The 18,095-nt window shown below is 38.8% G+C and overlaps 1 protein-coding gene across 1 annotated transcript in view; it reads left to right on the top strand.

The window, feature by feature from the left end:
• Positions 1-506: 506 nt before the first annotated feature.
• slc35d2.S (solute carrier family 35 (UDP-GlcNAc/UDP-glucose transporter), member D2 S homeolog) overlaps positions 507-18,095 on the top strand; it is a 33,576-nt gene continuing 15,987 nt past the window's right edge. Inside the window, exons 1-5 of the mRNA XM_018243877.2 lie at positions 507-806; positions 4,252-4,285; positions 5,458-5,544; positions 7,282-7,349; positions 8,148-8,219. Coding sequence (XP_018099366.1) covers positions 688-806; positions 4,252-4,285; positions 5,458-5,544; positions 7,282-7,349; positions 8,148-8,219 — 380 coding nt within the window. The 5' untranslated portion in view covers positions 507-687. The remainder of the gene's footprint in view (positions 807-4,251; positions 4,286-5,457; positions 5,545-7,281; positions 7,350-8,147; positions 8,220-18,095) is intronic.

The raw sequence follows: 18,095 nt of genomic DNA, 5'->3' as shown, positions 1-18,095 counted from the left end.
TTTGGACAGAAATAATATCATAGGCTATTGTGATACTAAACTCTATAGTTAGATATTGGTATTCAGTGTGTGTGTGAAATGCTTCTAGGTTTAACCAAAGCTTGCTCCTGCTTGTTATGCAATGCATTTATTTACCTATGTATTTGTATTTCTCCAGACCATGTATTTTGCATATATATATCGTGGATGTGTGAGTTACTGGCTGCTAGGATTTTTCCTGTTTCACACATTGTCCCAGTTGATGTCCAGGGAAATTCCCTTGCCAATAAAAACTACACGAGATTTCTTAATAAGCACAATCAGATAGAAAGTTACAACTTGTATTCCCCGCATTTCCTTGTGGTCGGTGACAAAGTCTTTATTCAAATCGCTACTTCAGTCAAAGTCAAAGTGCGGGGGCCATTGACACTGTACAATAATGATGTTGCGGAAGAAGCGAAAGAAAAACTAAGCGATTCAATAGAATTAGGCAAAAGCCCAGGCCAGCCCTACCCCGCGGCTTCTCACTGAGAAGTAGTACCGGTCAGGCCTGTTCTGCTGCACGGCTCAAGCTCCGATTTACACCTGCCCCGTTGGGAGGAGTTGGCAGCGCTATTAGTTTGCGCACACCTGCTCGTGGGCATTGCCCGTCAAGTGAAAGCGGACGTGGAACCGCCAGGCTAGAGCCATAACAGGAAGGCAGGCGGCATGGCTCCCAGTACCGAGGCAGCCCACTCCCGCACCGTGCTCATTTTGTCTGCGCTCTTCTACGCAGCCAGCTCCTTAATTATTATCCTGGTGAACAAGACGGTGCTTACTATTTACAGGTAGGATCAGGGTGGGCAAGTGGCACAGTATGTACTAATAATAAGGTAGACAAAGCTGCTCTTGTGTTGCTGTACTCAGCGCTGCCTTTTCCCCGCCTCACCTTTCACCTACTACCCACTCCCTGTGCACTTTATAAAGTTGGAAATGCCAATATTCTCCCACTGTACCCCCTTCCTATCTCTGCCGCTCCAGCTGTCTCTCCCCATTGCCCCATTTAGAACCCCCCATTTGCGAGACCCCATGTGCCCTCCCCTTGGGGCTGTCTTATTTCCATTCTCTCTCTGATACCTCCCATGATCCCACACCTGCCTCCTTCCCTAATGCCTTATGGGCCCCTTTGACTCTCCCTGATTATGCCTCCATAAAGGGGTAGTACCCCTTTAAGTTAACTTTAAAGGGCACACAATAAAAATGTTATCCCCAACAGGGCCACCATTAGAAATCACGTGGCCCCGTACAACCAAATTTTCAGGGCCCCTGCCACCCACCCCAACCGCCAAGCCCCAACCCAGACCCCAACCGCCAAGCCCCACCCAGATCCCACCCACCCACCCCAACCGCCAAGCCCCAACCCAGATCCCACCCACTCCACACAACAGTTAAAAGACCACACAGACATCAGTGCTTAAAAAGGTAACCCCCCCCCCCACACACAAGTTATAAAAAGCTCATATAAGTTAAAATAAAAACTGTGGTGCCAGGGCCCCCCTTAAAAGTTTTTTTAGAAATTGGTGGTCAGGGCCCCCCTACAAGTTAAAAAAATAACTGGTGACCAGGGCCCCCCTATAAGTTAAAAAAAAAACAAAAAAAAAAACCTTGGCGCCAGGGCCCCGCTTACGAATTAAAAAAAAATTTGGGCGCCAAAGAACATTTTTTAAAAACAACATTGGCGCCAGGCCCCTCCCCCTTAAAAAAAATGGGGCCCTAAAGAATATTTTTAAAAAAAACATTGGTGGCAGGGGCCTATAGAATATTAAAATAATACATTGGTGGCCAGGGGATTAAAAAAATAATAAAAAAACACAAATTGGTGTTCAGTAGAACTGAACTCATGACTTCGGCTGTTTTCGTGACTTCTGGTCTTTTCGCCACTGCAGGACTTCGGCTGTTCGACTTTTCGGCCCTTTTAAATATGATACAGAATGGCCAATTCTAAGCAACTTTTTAATTGGTTTTCATTATTTATTTTTTTATAGTTTTGTTAATTATTTGCCTTTTTCTTCCGACTCTTTGCATCTTTCAAATGGGCGTCGCTGGTCCCTTCTAAAAAGCAAATGCTCTGTAAGGCTACAAATGTATTGTTATTGATAATTTGTATTATTCATCTTTCTAATTAGCCCTCTCCTATTCATATTCTTATTCAAATCAGTGCAGGTTGCTAGGGTAATTTGGACCCTACCTACCAGATAGCTGAAACTGCAAATTGAAGAGCTGCTGAATAAAAAGCTAAATAACTCAAAAACCTTAAATAACAAAAATTGAAAAACAATCGCAAATTATCTCACAATATTACTTTCTTCATCAGAGATCCCCAACTTTTTTTTTACCCATGAGCCACATTCAAATGTATAAAAACATTGGAGAGCAACACAAGTATGCTATAAGTTCCTGGGTTGTGATTGACTATTGGTAGACCCTATGTAGATAGGCAGCCTACAGGAGGCTCTGTTTGGCAGTACACATGGTTTTTATGCAACCAAAATGTACCTCCAAGCCTGGTATTTAATAATAAACACCTAATTTAAAGCCATTGGAAGCAACATCCAACAGGTTGGTGAGCAGCATGTTGCTCATGAGTCACTGGTTGGGGATCGCTGCTCATACTAAAAGTTATCTCAAAGGTGAACAACCCCTTTAAGTTTTTGCTATGATGTAGATATAATTCTATAATATTCTATTTTTATTTCTTGTTTTTTAGTTATTTTTTACCTTTTTGTCCAGCTTTTCAATCTGGTATTTCAGCACTCTCTAGTTGCTAGTGTCTTATTTACACTAGCAACCAAGCAGTACTTTGAATGATAGACTAGAAAACAAACAGGAGAAGGACCGAACAGAAAGATAAGTAATGAAAAGTAACAATAAAATTAAAATTGTAGACTCACAGAGCCATACGATTTTTTGCTACTGGCTTAATGATCCCCATTTAAAACCTACGAAAAAGCAGAGGAGGAAGGCAAATAATTAAACCAAGTGCAAAGTTGCTATGAATATGACATATAACATACTAAAAGATAGCTTAAATGTGAACGACTCTCCTGTAAATGATATACACCTTAATCTGACCTGCCTACTGTACTGTCCCTGTGAGCTCACTTGCTTCTCCCCATCCTTACATATTCAATTTTGACACTCCTCTCCCTGACATCCCTTATGGCCTGTCCTGCCCTTCTAATGATTATCCCTCCTAATGATTATCCCTCCATGAGCCCTCTTGTTCCCAATACCTTGCCTGGATTTTTTGTTATTCTTGCTAACTCCATAAGCTCCATTATCCTACCTCTCCCAGGTACCTTCTCTTTGCACTGCATTCACCTTTTCTCTCCTTTAGCCTCTTCACCCCCCCATGCCCTTCTGTGTCTCCTGAAACCAACATGCTAGCATTCTAATGTTGGCCACATTCACTTTTATATGCAACTAAAAAAGGAAAAAAATAGCCCCCGTTTGTGCAGGTTTATAACCCGGCAAAGGTGGCAACCCTAAACACAAGCCATAATATTAATCCAAAGTGCAGGCCCTGTTACAGTTAACAGGAACACTAGATCTCTGAGTTAATCTCCCAAGTACTTACAAAACATCTTGTTTTTCCAATGATCTACTTCCCAACACCTCATTCAATTCACTTATTATATTATAATTAGGGATGCACCAAATACACTTTTTTGGATTCGGCCGAAAACCCCCGAATCTTTTGTGAAAGATTCGGCCGAATACCGAACCGAATCCAAACCCTAATTTGCATATGAAAATCAGTGAGGGGGAGGGAAAAAGAGAGCTAAAGAGGGTAAAAAAAATTTGACTTCCTTGTTTTGTGACGAAAAGTCACATGATTAAGGATTCGGCTTCGGTTCAGCCAGGCACAAGGATTCAGCTCAATCCGAATCCTGCTGAAAATGGCCGAATCCCGAACCGAATACTTATAATAATAAGAATAGAAATGTAATATTACCCTTATGTAGCCAGGCATTTCTTCACTAAACACTACAGTTTTATTTTCATAGCACAAAGTGCAATGCTCAATGCCACAACTCTCACATGACTGACTCCTGCTTTTGCCACACCCACATCCTATGTCCCATACTCATTTTCTTTTTAAAATGAATGTCTGTGCACGGTTCCTTCCATTTCCTGTATTGGTAAATTGGTCTAAGTCTGTATGTTTAGTGGTTATATAGTACTTTTTAAACTACCTGCCAATAATTTTAACTTTAATATTTTTGTTTTAAGATTTCCATCATCAACATTTCTTGGAGTTGGACAGGTACACCTTGCTTTTTTAAAAAAAATGTATTTATAATTTTACTTTTGTAAAATGAACAAAATGTACAAGGAACTATGGTATTATTGCAGAGAAAAAGAAAATTTTAATTATTTGAGATGACATTCCTATAACTGAAGCTTTCTGTATATTGGGTTTCTGGATAAGAGATCCCATACCCGTGTTTTCTGTTCTGTAACTTCTCCATGTAGTTCTCCATGTCTTTTACAAGTTCATGTTCTAGCTACTTGTCAGTAAAGCATATCTCTGCACAAGAGTAAGAAAATTATTTATCCCGTATCAGCTTTTTCTCTCCTTTCTCTAACTTATCTCCATGTTATCACATACCATATAAGTGTAGATCTCTTAACATGAATCACATGTCAGCTGACTAGGGAAACCATTGCCATATATTGATTTCTGCCTCCCATGGAGCTAAAATACTGCAACAATCATTTAGTCAGACATTGTTTTCTATATAGGCAGTGGCGTAACTAGATATTACTGGGCCCCACAGCAAATTATTTTTCAGGCCCCCAAAATTTTTAGCAGTTGACTTGTTTTACCAATATTTATTGAAACTGTATTATGAATTAGGGCCTCGTGGGGCCCCTATACCTCCTGGGCCCCCCTGCAGGCGCAGGGTCTGCTTCCTCTATAGTTACGCCCCTGTATATAGGTATGGGACCTGTTATCCAGAATGCTTGATACCTTGGGTTTACTGGATAACAAATCTTTCCAGAATTAGGATCCTCATACCGTCACTCTACTAGAAAATCACGTAAACATTAAATAGGCTGGTTTTGCTTCCAATAAGGATTAATTATATTTTAGTTTGGATGAAGCACAAGGTGCTGTTTCATTATTACAGAGAAAAAGGAAATTATTATTTTTAAATTAGATTATTTGAATAAAATCGAGTCTGTGGGAGATGGCCTTTCTTTAATTCGGAGCTTGCTGGATAATGGATCTCATACCTGTATATTATAATGGTGATATCACACATAGTCTCTTGTGCAATCTGACTTGTTAGGGCCATAAACATCGCCTAAACTAGAACACCAGATCCAACTATTTGCCTTCAACTGAATCTTCTAAAATTATTTTTCACTTTTAAGTCTGCTGTATATGTTACTTGTGAGCTAATCACGCAATTATGTGTTCTGTTTATTTAGATGGCAATCACAATACTCATTTTATATGTTGGGAAGCTGAATCACATCATTACTTTTCCAGATTTTGACAGACAGGTTTCAAAGAAAGTAAGTTTTTGCTTTTTAACTTTTCAGTAATTTCTTTAAAAAAAAAATTAAAAATGCACAACCTTTCTTCAGATAATTTGAATAGTTCATGTCAAACTCAATCCTGTTTTTCTCTGCACTGAACAGCAAAAAAAAGAAACAATGTTTCTAACTTAATTGGCTTTTGGCAAAGAGACCAGAACAGCAACAGCAGAAGATAAGATACTTTTGTAACAATTTTGAGATAAAGAAATAAGTAATTGTAACAATATAATATAACAGGTCCCTTGGGAAAAGTTAGACTCACAGTTTAAAGGGCAATTCACCTTCATTAGCAAAACTTTTTTAAAAAAAAACACAGAAATATGTTCAAACTTTCATAACCTGCCAAATTTTGTAAAATGAACATGGTAAATAGGGGGTGTGGCCACAAAGATGGGCATGGTCCAAAAAATTTCAGCGTGGCAACTTTTTAGTCCCTCTTTTTATTTCCAGAATGTTGGGATGTATATAGGCTATTGTTTCCACCTTCCTTCTGTAAAAGAAATACGAAAATACATTTTGAGAATTACTTGTGTGCCTTTCTGTGGCGCCTATTGTGCACCAGTATTGGCTTCTCATATATAGGCAATCTAATTAAAATAATATATATAATATATGCAACTTTGTTCATGTGTAAAAACTGTGTAGATACAAGTACATCTTATAATTGAGGGAAACACATAAGAGAGTGTGTGAGGGGCAAAAAGCCTACAACTGCCTGTTTATGCAACATGATTCATTTTCCCTCATCTCCCATATAAAGAATTGTTTTTTCTGTGGATATGGATCACATTCATTTTTTGATCTGTATCTGAACATGCTTCAATCGAAGTGGGCACTGGATACTGTATTATTGCATAACACACAGGCACTGACCACTTGATATATTACAGTTTGTAATGCACCACATTTCTCACATAGGGTGACTTACTATAGTGAGAATGTGTTCACATTAAATCTATAGTTAATTGAATGTTATGAATTAATAGCATCAAAAACATAAGGATGTGCTGTCTGATTTCAATGTCAAAATCACACTTTGGGGGTTATTTATCAAAATCCGAATTTTTCCGATTTTTTTAAATAAAAAAAGTCTGACCAAACTAGAATCCACGATTTGGCCTTATTTATCAATAAAAAAATTGTATTGGGAAAATCTGTGACTTTTTCGGATTGTCTCGCGAAAAGCACAAATTTATCTCGCTTGACGCCCGAAAACCTAGTTTTCTCTGAAAAACAGCGTCAAACCTCGAAAACTCAAAACATTTAGTGAGGGTTGAAACATCTTTATATGTTTGACTTTTACTTGAATTCAGCAGGTTTTAGATGGTGTATTTTCGGACTTTGAACAGCTTCGGGGCATAATAAATTGGAGTAAAAAAAGTCACGTCTTTTTTTTACAGTGACTTTTTTGGGTTTTTGGCATCAAAATAAACACCATGAAAAAATTGTGCGTTAATAAATAACCCCCTTTGTGTCACACAGCAGCGATCCCAGTCATAAGATGTCAATGTCTGTGTGCCCTGAGCGGCATTCTTCCCATTAACATAAAGTTAATGAAAAACCAAGGACACTTGCAAGGTTTGGACTACACTCATTCAACACAACAAGACAAAGTTACATTTACATTATTAGCACCTAGTTATGCTGCCCACTAGCACTTCCAGATAACAGAAGCAAATCTTCACATAACTTTTCCATGTCTTCACGTTGCAGTTATTTCCATTGCCATTACTGTATATTGGAAATCATTTAACGGGATTATCAAGCACACAGAAACTGAGGTATTTAAAACTAGAATATATGATTTGCTGGTGTTTGTTGTTATACAACCATATTTCACTTTGCATGGTTCAGTGGTTGGATGTTAACATTAAATTAACATGTTTTACATATTTAAATATGTTATATGCTGCAGTTTTGTTTCTAATACTTTGTCACGTTCCTAATCTCTGTATCTCAGGCTCCAAAGGTCACAAGGAACTGGAACAGGAATTAAACCCAGGCTTCCTAAGGAGGCCTTTCCTACAAACCAGTCTCTTAGCCTTATCTACTTTTATGCTGCCTTATAAAACAAGATATGGAGAGACTTTGATACAAAATGGTACATTGTCTGTTAAATTACTTCACCAAATTATCAGACTGGTTGCTATTGGCCACTGCACTTCTGTATTTTAATAATGGTGTTTGTAAATGAGTTTCATAGTCATAACAGGTGGCAGGCAATAGGCAGAGTAATGTGAATTCCATAAGGAGTGCATACAATATCATCATAATCATCATCATAATGAACAAAAACAGTGCAATGTACTTACTAAAGTATACTGTAAATTAATGAGAACACAGTTTGGTGTGTATGAGAATAACCTGAGTTTTCAATACAGAAGGTATTTTATCAAGAATAAATGCTTTGTATCACTCAGTGGGGGCCCCATAAACTGGCCAATAAATTGCCTCCTTAGTCTAGAGGGGCGCATCTACTGCTCATATAGGACAACAGGATTTTCCTAACGCAGCAGTCCTGTGGAATGACTTATTGCTGTAACACATGTGACATAATCGATTTGTTTTGTTTTTTCCAGTTTACCAATGTTTACAGTTCTTCGGAAGTTTTCAATTCCATTAACTCTCATACTTGAAATGATTATCCTCAGGTAATATATGTCTTGACATTCAGTTGTATACTGTATATTTGGTCACATCAGATTGGTAAAAATATATATTTTAAATTTGAACATTGCTTTAAACCTGGGATTTGTAACCTGTGGGTTCCTATATTGTCCATGGTGGATATTCATGATGTCTTTTAACCTTTTAAATGCCACAGATCGTAGAATCTACGTTCTGTGGCAAAGGTACTTGAAATGCCACAGAACGTAGATTCTACGTTCTGCAGCATTTCCTGTTTCAGGAGCGGAGGAGCGGCTGTTAGAGCCGCTCGCTCCGTTCCTGCTCGATCCCCTGCCCCTAGGCAACGAGCAGAGCAGGGGATCGAGTGGCCCCTGGGGCGCGATCGCCCAGGGGCCCAAAAACAGCAGCAGGCACGTGTTACTTACGTGTCCTGCTGCTGCAGCCTGCACCGGATCGTCGATCTCCGCCCCCACAGCACACAGACAGGAACCACGAGGCAGATGTCTTCCAGGGGCTCTTCCTGATCGCCTGCAACAGTCTCCAGCGATTTTTTCAGGTTAGTGCAACAATTACACACACAAACACACCAACACACACTTATTACAGTAATACACACTTAGATTCACACTTACACACACTTACACATACATTTTTGGGGATTGGGGGGGTCACTTACACTCACTGCACTTACACACATGTGCACACGCACACACGCGCACATAACATGTAATTTACCATTTGTACACACGCACACGCACATACATGGCATTGTGGCCTTTTTTTTTTTTTTCTTATCGCATCGTTTCTTTTTTTGGCTGAAAAAAATGTTTTATTGCCATTACGCATAGCGTATTCGCTAACCGTACTGTGCAATACCTTTTGTATGTTATTTCGGTGATTATATTGCAATTTTGGGTATTTTGGTGCATTTTTAGCCATTTTATTGAATTTTTAGCCATTTTATTGCATTTTCAGCTCTGCATATATTGTGTTCACTTTTTTCTAGCCGTATAACCTGTTTGGCCCATCTAAAATATTCAAACTGTGATTCTGACAGCTGATAACACTAGTCTGGAAAAAAAACATTGATTTTTGTGGTTTTATTGGATTTTTTTGCATTTCACCCTTTACTGCCTTATTTTGTTTTGCCTTGTAAATTTTATCTACTATATATCCATTTGGGGGTCTCTGTGCGCCACATAGTTTGGTATATCTATGCATTTTGGGCATCAAAGTGTTCAGTAGACCTCTGGCGTTCATATTTAGGATGTTTTATGCTGATACGTTACGAAATGTGGGGCATATAATGGGGTTAAAATTCAAGCTTTCTGACAATTTTCAGAAATTTGATAAAAACCGTTATGTTCAGCATTGCTTTGCAGTTTGGCAGTTTGCAGTAGAAACACTTATTTACCCATATTGGATTCGTCAGAATGTGTACTTTCTGAAAATATATGGTTTTCTGGGGTCTTTGTACTGTTAGGGGGGTCTAATGTCGCATAATACACACACCAGGTGCTTATATTGCAGCAGCCAGCGCGTCAGCTGTGAAAATGTATATACACTATTGTCATTTGGGGGTCTCTGTGCGCCACATAGTTTGGTATATCTATGCATATTGGGCATCAAAGTGTTCAGTAGACCCTGGCGTTCATATTTAGGATGTTTTATGCTGATAAGTTACGAAATGTGGGGCATATAATGGGGTAAAATTCAAGCTTTGTGACGATTTTCAGAAATTTGATAAAAACGGTTACGTTCAGCATTGATTTGCAGTCTGGCAGTTTGCAGTAGAAACACTTATTTACCCATATTGGATTCGTCAGAATGTGTACTTTCTGAAAATATATGGTTTTCTGGGTCTCTGTACTTTTAGGGGGTCTAAATGTCGCATAATACACACACCAGGTGCTCATATTGCAGCAGCCAGCGCGTCAGCCGTGAAAATGTATATACACTATTGTCATTTGGGGTCTCTGTGCGCCACATAGTTTAGTATATCTATGCAAATTGGGCATCAAAGTGTTTCAGTAGACCCCTGGCGTTCATATTTAGGGATGTTTTATGCTGATACGTTACGAAATGTGTGGCATATAATGGGGTAAAATTCAAGCTTTCTGACAATTTTCAGAAATTTGATAAAAACCGTTATGTTCAGCATTGCTTTGCAGTTTGGCAGTTTGCAGTAGAAACACTTATTTACCCATATTGGATTCGTCAGAATGTGTACTTTCTGAAATATATGGTTTTCTGGGGTCTTTGTACTGTTAGGGGGGTCTAATGTCGCATAATACACACACCAGGTGCTTATATTGCAGCAGCCAGCGCGTCAGCTGTGAAAATGTATATACACTATTGTCATTTGGGGGTCTCTGTGCGCCACATAGTTTGGTATATCTATGCAATTGGGCATCAAAGTGTTCAGTAGACCCCTGGCGTTCATATTTAGGATGTTTATGCTGATAGTTACGAAATGTGGGGCATATAATGGGGTAAAATTCAAGCTTTGTGACGATTTTCAGAAATTTGATAAAAACGGTTACGTTCAGCATTGATTTGCAGTCTGGCAGTTTGCAGTAGAAACACTTATTTACCCATATTGGATTCGTCAGAATGTGTACTTTCTGAAAATATATGGTTTTTCTGGGGTCTCTGTACTTTTAGGGGGGTCTAATGTCGCATAATACACACACCAGGTGCTCATATTGCAGCAAGCCCAGCGTCAGCCGTGAAAATGTATATACACTATTGTCATTTGGGGGTCTCTGTGCGCCACATAGTTTAGTATATCTATGCAAATTGGGCATCAAAGTGTTCAGTAGACCCCCTGGCGTTCATATTTAGGATGTTTTATGCTGATACGTTACGAAATGTGTGGGCATATAATGGGGTAAAATTCAAGCTTTCTGACAATTTTCAGAAATTTGATAAAAACCGTTATGTTCAGCATTGCTTTGCAGTTTGGCAGTTTGCAGTAGAAACACTTATTTACCCATATTGATTCGTCAGAATGTGTAACTTTCTGAAAATATATGGTTTTCTGGGGTCTCTGTACTGTTAGGGGGGTCTAATGTCGCATAATACACACACCAGGTGCTTATATTGCAAGCTGCCAGTGCGTCAGCCGTGAAAATGTATATACACTATTGTCATTTGGGGGTCTCTGTGCGCCCACATAGTTTGGTATATCTTATGCATACTGGGCATCAAAGTGTTCAGTAGACCCCTGGCGTTCATATTTGGGATGTTTTATGCTGATAAGTTACGAAATGTGGGGCATATAATGGGGTAAAATTCAAGCTTTGTGACGATTTTCAGAAATTTGATAAAAAACCGTTACGTTCAGCATTGCTTTGCAGTTTGGCAGTTTGGCAGTAAGGAACACATATTTACCCATATTGGATTCGTCAGAATGTGTACTTTCTGAAAATATATGTTTTCTGGGTCTCTGTACTGTTAGGGGGGTCTAATGTCGCATATTACACACACCAGGTGCTCATATTGCAGCAGCCAGCGCGCGTCAGCCGTGAAATGTATATACACTATTGTCATTTGTGGTCTCTGTGCGCCACATAGTTTTGGTAATATCTATGCATATTGGGCATCAAAGTGTTTTAGTAGACCCCTGGCGTTCATATTTAGGAATGTTTTATGCTGATAAGTTACGAAATGTGGGGCATATAGGGGTAAAATTCAAGCTTTGTGACGATTTTCAGAAATTTGATAAAAACCGTTATGTTCAGCATTGCTTTTCAGTTTGGCAGTTTGGCAGTAGAAACACTATTTACCCATATTGGATTCGTCAGAATCTGTACTTTCTGAAATATATGGTTTTCCTGGGGTCTCTGTACTGTTAGGGTGGTCTAATGTCGCATAATACACCACACCGAGTGGTTTATATTGCAGCAGCCAGCGCGTCAGCCGTGAAAATGTCTATACATATTGTCATTTGGGGGTCTCTGTGCGCCACATAGTTGGTATATCTATGCATATTGGGCATCAAACTGTTTAGTAGACCTATGTTATATTTAGGATGCTTTATGCTGGTAATGATACATGGACAATACGATGCTGGAAAGTTGAAGCTTTGAGGCAATTTCCAGATATTTCACCAAAACCGCCAAATTTGGCAAAAGCCTTGCGACTCAGTAGTTTGGAGCAGAAAGGCATGGGTACCCATTTTAGATTCGTAGAATGTGTACTTTCCAAAAATATATGGGTTTGGGGGTAAACATATATTTCTGTGTTTTTACCCCCGCAAAAATGCAGTCAATGTGTTGATTTTTCATTAGCTGAAGTTACCCACGGGACTGTTTGTATGCGCTAACTTCATTTTGGGGCCTCTAAATGCCAGATACTTTGGTAAACTTATGAACAATGGCCACCAAATGTTCAGAGGAACCCTGGCAATCATATTTAGGGTGCTTTTTCTTAGTACGTAATGACACATGGGTGATATGGTGCTGGGAAGTTGAAGCTTTGGAGGCAATTTTCAGATATTTCACCAAAACCGGCAACTTTGGGAAAGCCTTGCGACTCGGTAGTTTGGAGCAATAAGGCATGGGTACCCATTTTAGATTCTGTAGAATGTGTACTTTCCAAAAATGTATGGGTTTGGGGGGTAAACATATATTTCTGTGTTTTTACCCCACAAAAATGCAGTCAATGTGTTGATCTTTCATTAGCTGAAGTTACCCACAGGACTATTTGTATGCGCTAACTTCATTTTGGGGCCTCTAAATGCCAGATACTTGGTAAACCTATGAACAATGGCCACCAAACTGTTCGGAGGAACCCTGGCAATCATATTTAGGGTGCTTTTTCTTGGTGCATAACGATACATGGGTGATATGGTGCTGGGAAGTTTGAAGCTTTGAGGCAATTTTCATATATTTCACCAAAACCGACAAATGTGGGAAAGCCTTGCGACTCAGTAGTTTGGAGCAGAAAGGCATGGGTACCCATTTTAGATTCTGTAGAATGTGTACTTTCCAAAAATGTATGGGTTTGGGGGGTAAACATATATTTCTGTGTTTTTACCCCACAAAAATGCAGTCAATGTGTTGATTTTTCATTAGCTGAAGTTACCCACGGGGACTGTTTGTATGCGCTAACTTCATTTTGGGGCCTCTAAATGCCAGATACTTTGGTAAACTTATGAACAATGGCCACCAAAATGTTCAGAGGAACCCCTGGCAATCATATTTAGGGTGCTTTTTCTTAGTACGTAATGACACATGGGTGATATGGTGCTGGGAAGTTGAAGCTTTGAGGCAATTTTCAGATATTTCACCAAAACCGACAACTTTGGGAAAGCCTTGCGACTCAGTAGTTTGGAGCAGAAAGGCATGGGTACCCATTTTAGATTCAGTAGAATGTTGTACTTTCCAAAAATATATGGGTTTGGGGGGTAAACATATATTTCTGTGTTTTTACCCCACAAAAATGCAGTCAATGTGTTGATTTTTCATTAGATGAAGTTACCCACGGGACTGTTTGTATGCGCTAACTTCATTTTGGGGCCTCTAAATGCCAGATACTTTGGTAAACTTATGAACAATGGCCATCAAAATGTTCAGAGGAACCCTGGCAATCATATTTAGGGTGCTTTTTCTTAGTACGTAATGACACATGGGTGATATGGTGCTGGGAAGTTGAAGCTTTGAGGCAATTTTCAGATATTTCACCAAAACCGACAACTTTGGGAAAGCCTTGCGACTCAGTAGTTTGGAGCAGAAAGGCATGGGTACCCATTTTAGATTCAGTAGAATGTGTACTTTCCAAAAATATATGGGTTTGGGGGGTAAACATATATTTCTGTGTTTTTACCCCACAAAAATGCAGTCAATGTGTTGATTTTCATTAGATGAAGTTACCCACAGGACTATTTGTATACGCTAACTTCATTTTGAGGCCTCTAAATGCCAGATACTTTGGTAAACCTATGAACAATGGCCACCAAATTGTTTGGAGGAACCCTGCAATCATATTTAGGGTGCTTTTTCTTGGTGCGTAACGATACATGGGTGATATGGTGCTGGGAAGTTGAAGCTTTGAGGCAATTTTCAGATATTTTCACCAAAACCGGACAATTTTGGGAAAGCCTTGCGAACTCAGTAGTTTGGAGCAGAAAGGCATGGGTACCCATTTTAGATTCGGTAGAATGTGTACTTTCCAAAAATATATGGGTTTTGGGGGGTAAACATATATTTCTGTGTTTTTACCCCACAAAAATGCAGTCAATGTGTTGATCTTTCATTAGCTGAAGTTACCCACGGGACTGTTTGTATGCGCTAACTTCATTTTGGGGCCTCTAAATGCCAGATACTTTGGTAAACTTATGAACAATGACCACCAAATGTTCAGAGGAACCCTGGCAATCATATTTAGGGTGCTTTTTCTTAGTACGTAATGATACATGGGCGATATGGTGCTGGGAAGTTGAAGGTTTGAGGCAATTTTCAGATATTTCACCAAAACCGACAATTTTGGGAAGCCTTGCGACTCAGTAGTTTGGAGCAGAAAGCATGGGTACCCATTTTTAGATTCAGTAGAATGTGTACTTTCCAAAAATATATGGGTTTGGGGGGTAAACATATATTTCTGTGTTTTTACCCCACAAAAAATGCAGTCAATGTGTTGATTTCTCAGTAGCTGAAGTAAAGTCCTGATCAATTTGGATGTGCTAACTTCATATTGGTGTCTCTAAATGCCAGATACTTTGGTAAACCTATGCATAATGGGTATCAAACTGTTCAGTGGACCCCTGGCAATCATATTTCAGGTGCTTTTTCTTGGTACCGTAATATAGTTTGGATATGCGGAGCAGCAAAATAAAACCTTTGAAATGATTTTTCAGAATTTTGAATTTTTTTTTGAAAAACCGCTATTTTCAGACAAGCTTTATGTTTGGTAGTTGGGAGTAGAGAGACATAGTTACCCATTTTGTAATCGGCAGAATGTGTACTTTTCAAAAATGTATGGTTTTCCTGGGGTAAACCTACGGTTTCAGGATTTTTTGCCTTGGAATCTAAAGCATGCCGTTTTCTGCCTTAGTGCTTTCAAAATTCGGTAATATACTGCCGGGAGTTTTTGCTGTACAGAAATCCTAAATCTCCCTAAAACTATACATATCTGGTATTGGCACGTTCGAGAGACATAAGGCTTTCCAAATCAGTTGGATTTTCATCCCTAAAATGAAATATTTTTCTGGTATAAATTGATATACGATGAAAAATGGTAATTTTTCATTTTTTTTTGGTATTTAGCACTATAAATTTTTTTGCACAGGTGGAAATACATGAAAACTCCGGCAGATTTAGAAAGCTCAGTTTCTACCGAAAAAAACAATGTATAGTTTTCCTAGGTAAACTATAGGTTTCCCCTCAGAAAATGCCCCTAAAGTGAGAGAGCACAAAATGTTTCAAAAACGGCTGGCATTTCGCGTAACCAAAATGTGAAATTCTGCTGGCACTTAAAGGGTTAAGAAGTGTAGCCAACTTCAAACAATCAAAATTGTTCCTCAATAGTTTGTTTTGCAATCTCAAGCCCCCAGGTGGCCAAATAATTCTGGCACAGAAATGCAATACTACTGACAGACCCATTAAAGATTGCTTATTTTTTTTGGCAAAAGCAATCTTTAGGTAAACCCCACTTGAGTTTTCTATATCATGTTGTGGTTCGAGACAAAAAAACTCTGAGATTTCTTAATTTTTCCCAGAACAGGCTTTTGGAATGAAGAAAAGCTTTGTAAAAGTAGGAGAATTCATAAATAGGTGACATGTTATTGTTGTTCACCTTTGAGTTAACTTTCAGCATGATGTAAAGAGTGATATTCAGAAAAAAGTTTTTTGAATTATTTAGCTTTTTATTCAGCAACTCTCCAGTTTGCAGTTTCTGTTATCTGTTTGCTAGGGTCCAAATAACCCTAGCAACCATGCATTGAATACGATTAGGAGAAGGTCTGAATATAAATCTGGGTAATAAAAAGTAGCAATATCAATAAATGTGTAGCCTTATAGAGAATTTGTTTTTTAAATGGGGTCAGTAACCCCCATTTGAAAGCTGGAAAGAGTCAGAAGAAGAAGGCCAATTAAAAAGTTGCTTAGAAGTGGCCATTGTATAACAAACTAAAGGTTTATTTAAAGGTGAACCACCCCTTTAACTTTTTACAATATAGTTCAACTACTGCAAATTAATATTTTTAAACTAATTACTGAGTTCAAAAGTCGATTCCAAGACATATTCTGTGTCTCAAGACAAAAGGGTTAAGAAACCCTGAGTTGAAGATAAGTCCTCTAAATTGCATTTTTTTTTTTTTGCTTTAAAAAGTGGTATTGCCCTGATGTTTAAATCAGACCAAAGGAGTCTATTGTAGTAGCATCAGCTCTCTGTTGCAATGTTGGTGAACCAATTGGCCATCTGAGGGTTACCTGACGCTGATGCTGGTGACATTTCCAGATGCTTCTTTGCACAATTATTTCCCTCTCTCCTTTAGATTTGAACTATAAGCTGCTATGGCAAGAGCATGATATTATCTGATCACAACTGGCGATAGCTAGAGAATAGTTCTCTGAGCAATTGTACATTACTTTTTTTGAGGGGGTTAAATAACCTTTAAATAAATGTGATAGATTTTGTTCAAAACATCACTTTAAAATACCACTTTTACCAGTCTGAGTGTGGAAAATGTCAGCTAGTTTAAAAATGCACATTAAAAGAGCATTGCTAATTTGTATAAAATGCCCTATCCTAGAGGTTAATAGTTTTTTCTCTATAAAATGTTTAGTTTTATAGAGTTTTAATTTTATCCAATAGGCTGGCTTTGCTTCCAATAAGGATTAATTATATCTTAGTTTGGATCAAGTACAAGGTACTGTTTTATTATTACAGAGAAAAAGGAAATACTTTTTTAACATTCTGATGGAGTCTAAGGGAGACATCCATTCCATAATTTGGAACTTTCTGGACAACGGGTTTCCAGATAACGGAGCTCAGTGAGCTCTGCATGTTTTTTTTATTTATATAGCACTGTTATGTCCCACAGTGCAATATAGTATTCTGGGGCATTTCTAAGAGGTAACTCTGCATCCTCTGCACACCATTTGTTTCTATTTGCTGGGGGCTGAAGGGCTGACACAGATTTTCACCAGTTCAATGCACTAAAACATATTTCTTCATGCTCAGCCATTGTAAGGTTACTCAACACAATCCGGGATTGCAAAATATCATGCAGTGCTCCAGCAGTAAGTAAATGCAGGGAAACTGATTGGAAAAGCTTCCAGATGTATTGTGCTCACTGCAAATATTGTTTTCAGTGCAAAAGGTTCAAAGATTTGAGCTCACTATTTAAGGGTTGGCATCGGAAAACATGTTTTTTTTTCAAAACGCATCGGTTAATAGTGCTGCTCCAGCAGAATTCTGGTCTGAAATTATTATTCAAAAGAGCAAACAGATTTTTTTAGATTTAATTTTAAAATCTGACATTGGGCTAGACATATTGTCAGTTTTCCAGGTGCCCCCAGTCATGTGGCTTGTGCTCTGATAAACTTCAGTCACTCTTTACTGTTGCACTGCAAGTTGGAGTGATGCCACCCCTTCCCCCTGGCAGTCTAACATTAGAACAATGGCAAAGTAACCAGATAACAGCTCTCTCCCACTAGTAAAGCCGAATTTCCGGTTTCAAAACTTGAAATTCGGCTCTTAGAAGTACAGGAGCGGCTTTTTGCCGCCCCTGAAAATTTATCTGGTGCTGCCGTCTGAGGTGAGTGCCTCAGCCCGCCTCATTGGCCGAGCGCCCCTGCCTTAGAACATATGAGAATAGCACTCAATAGTAAAATTTCACGTCCCACTACGACTCCTCCAGTTACATTGAGCAGGAGGAACAATAGCCTGCCTGG

Source organism: Xenopus laevis, chromosome 1S, assembly GCF_017654675.1.
Source record: "Xenopus laevis strain J_2021 chromosome 1S, Xenopus_laevis_v10.1, whole genome shotgun sequence".
Classification (NCBI taxonomy): Eukaryota; Metazoa; Chordata; class Amphibia; order Anura; family Pipidae; genus Xenopus; species Xenopus laevis.
The sequence above is the reverse complement of the archived record's forward strand: the minus strand, read 5'-3'. Positions and strand labels throughout refer to the sequence as shown.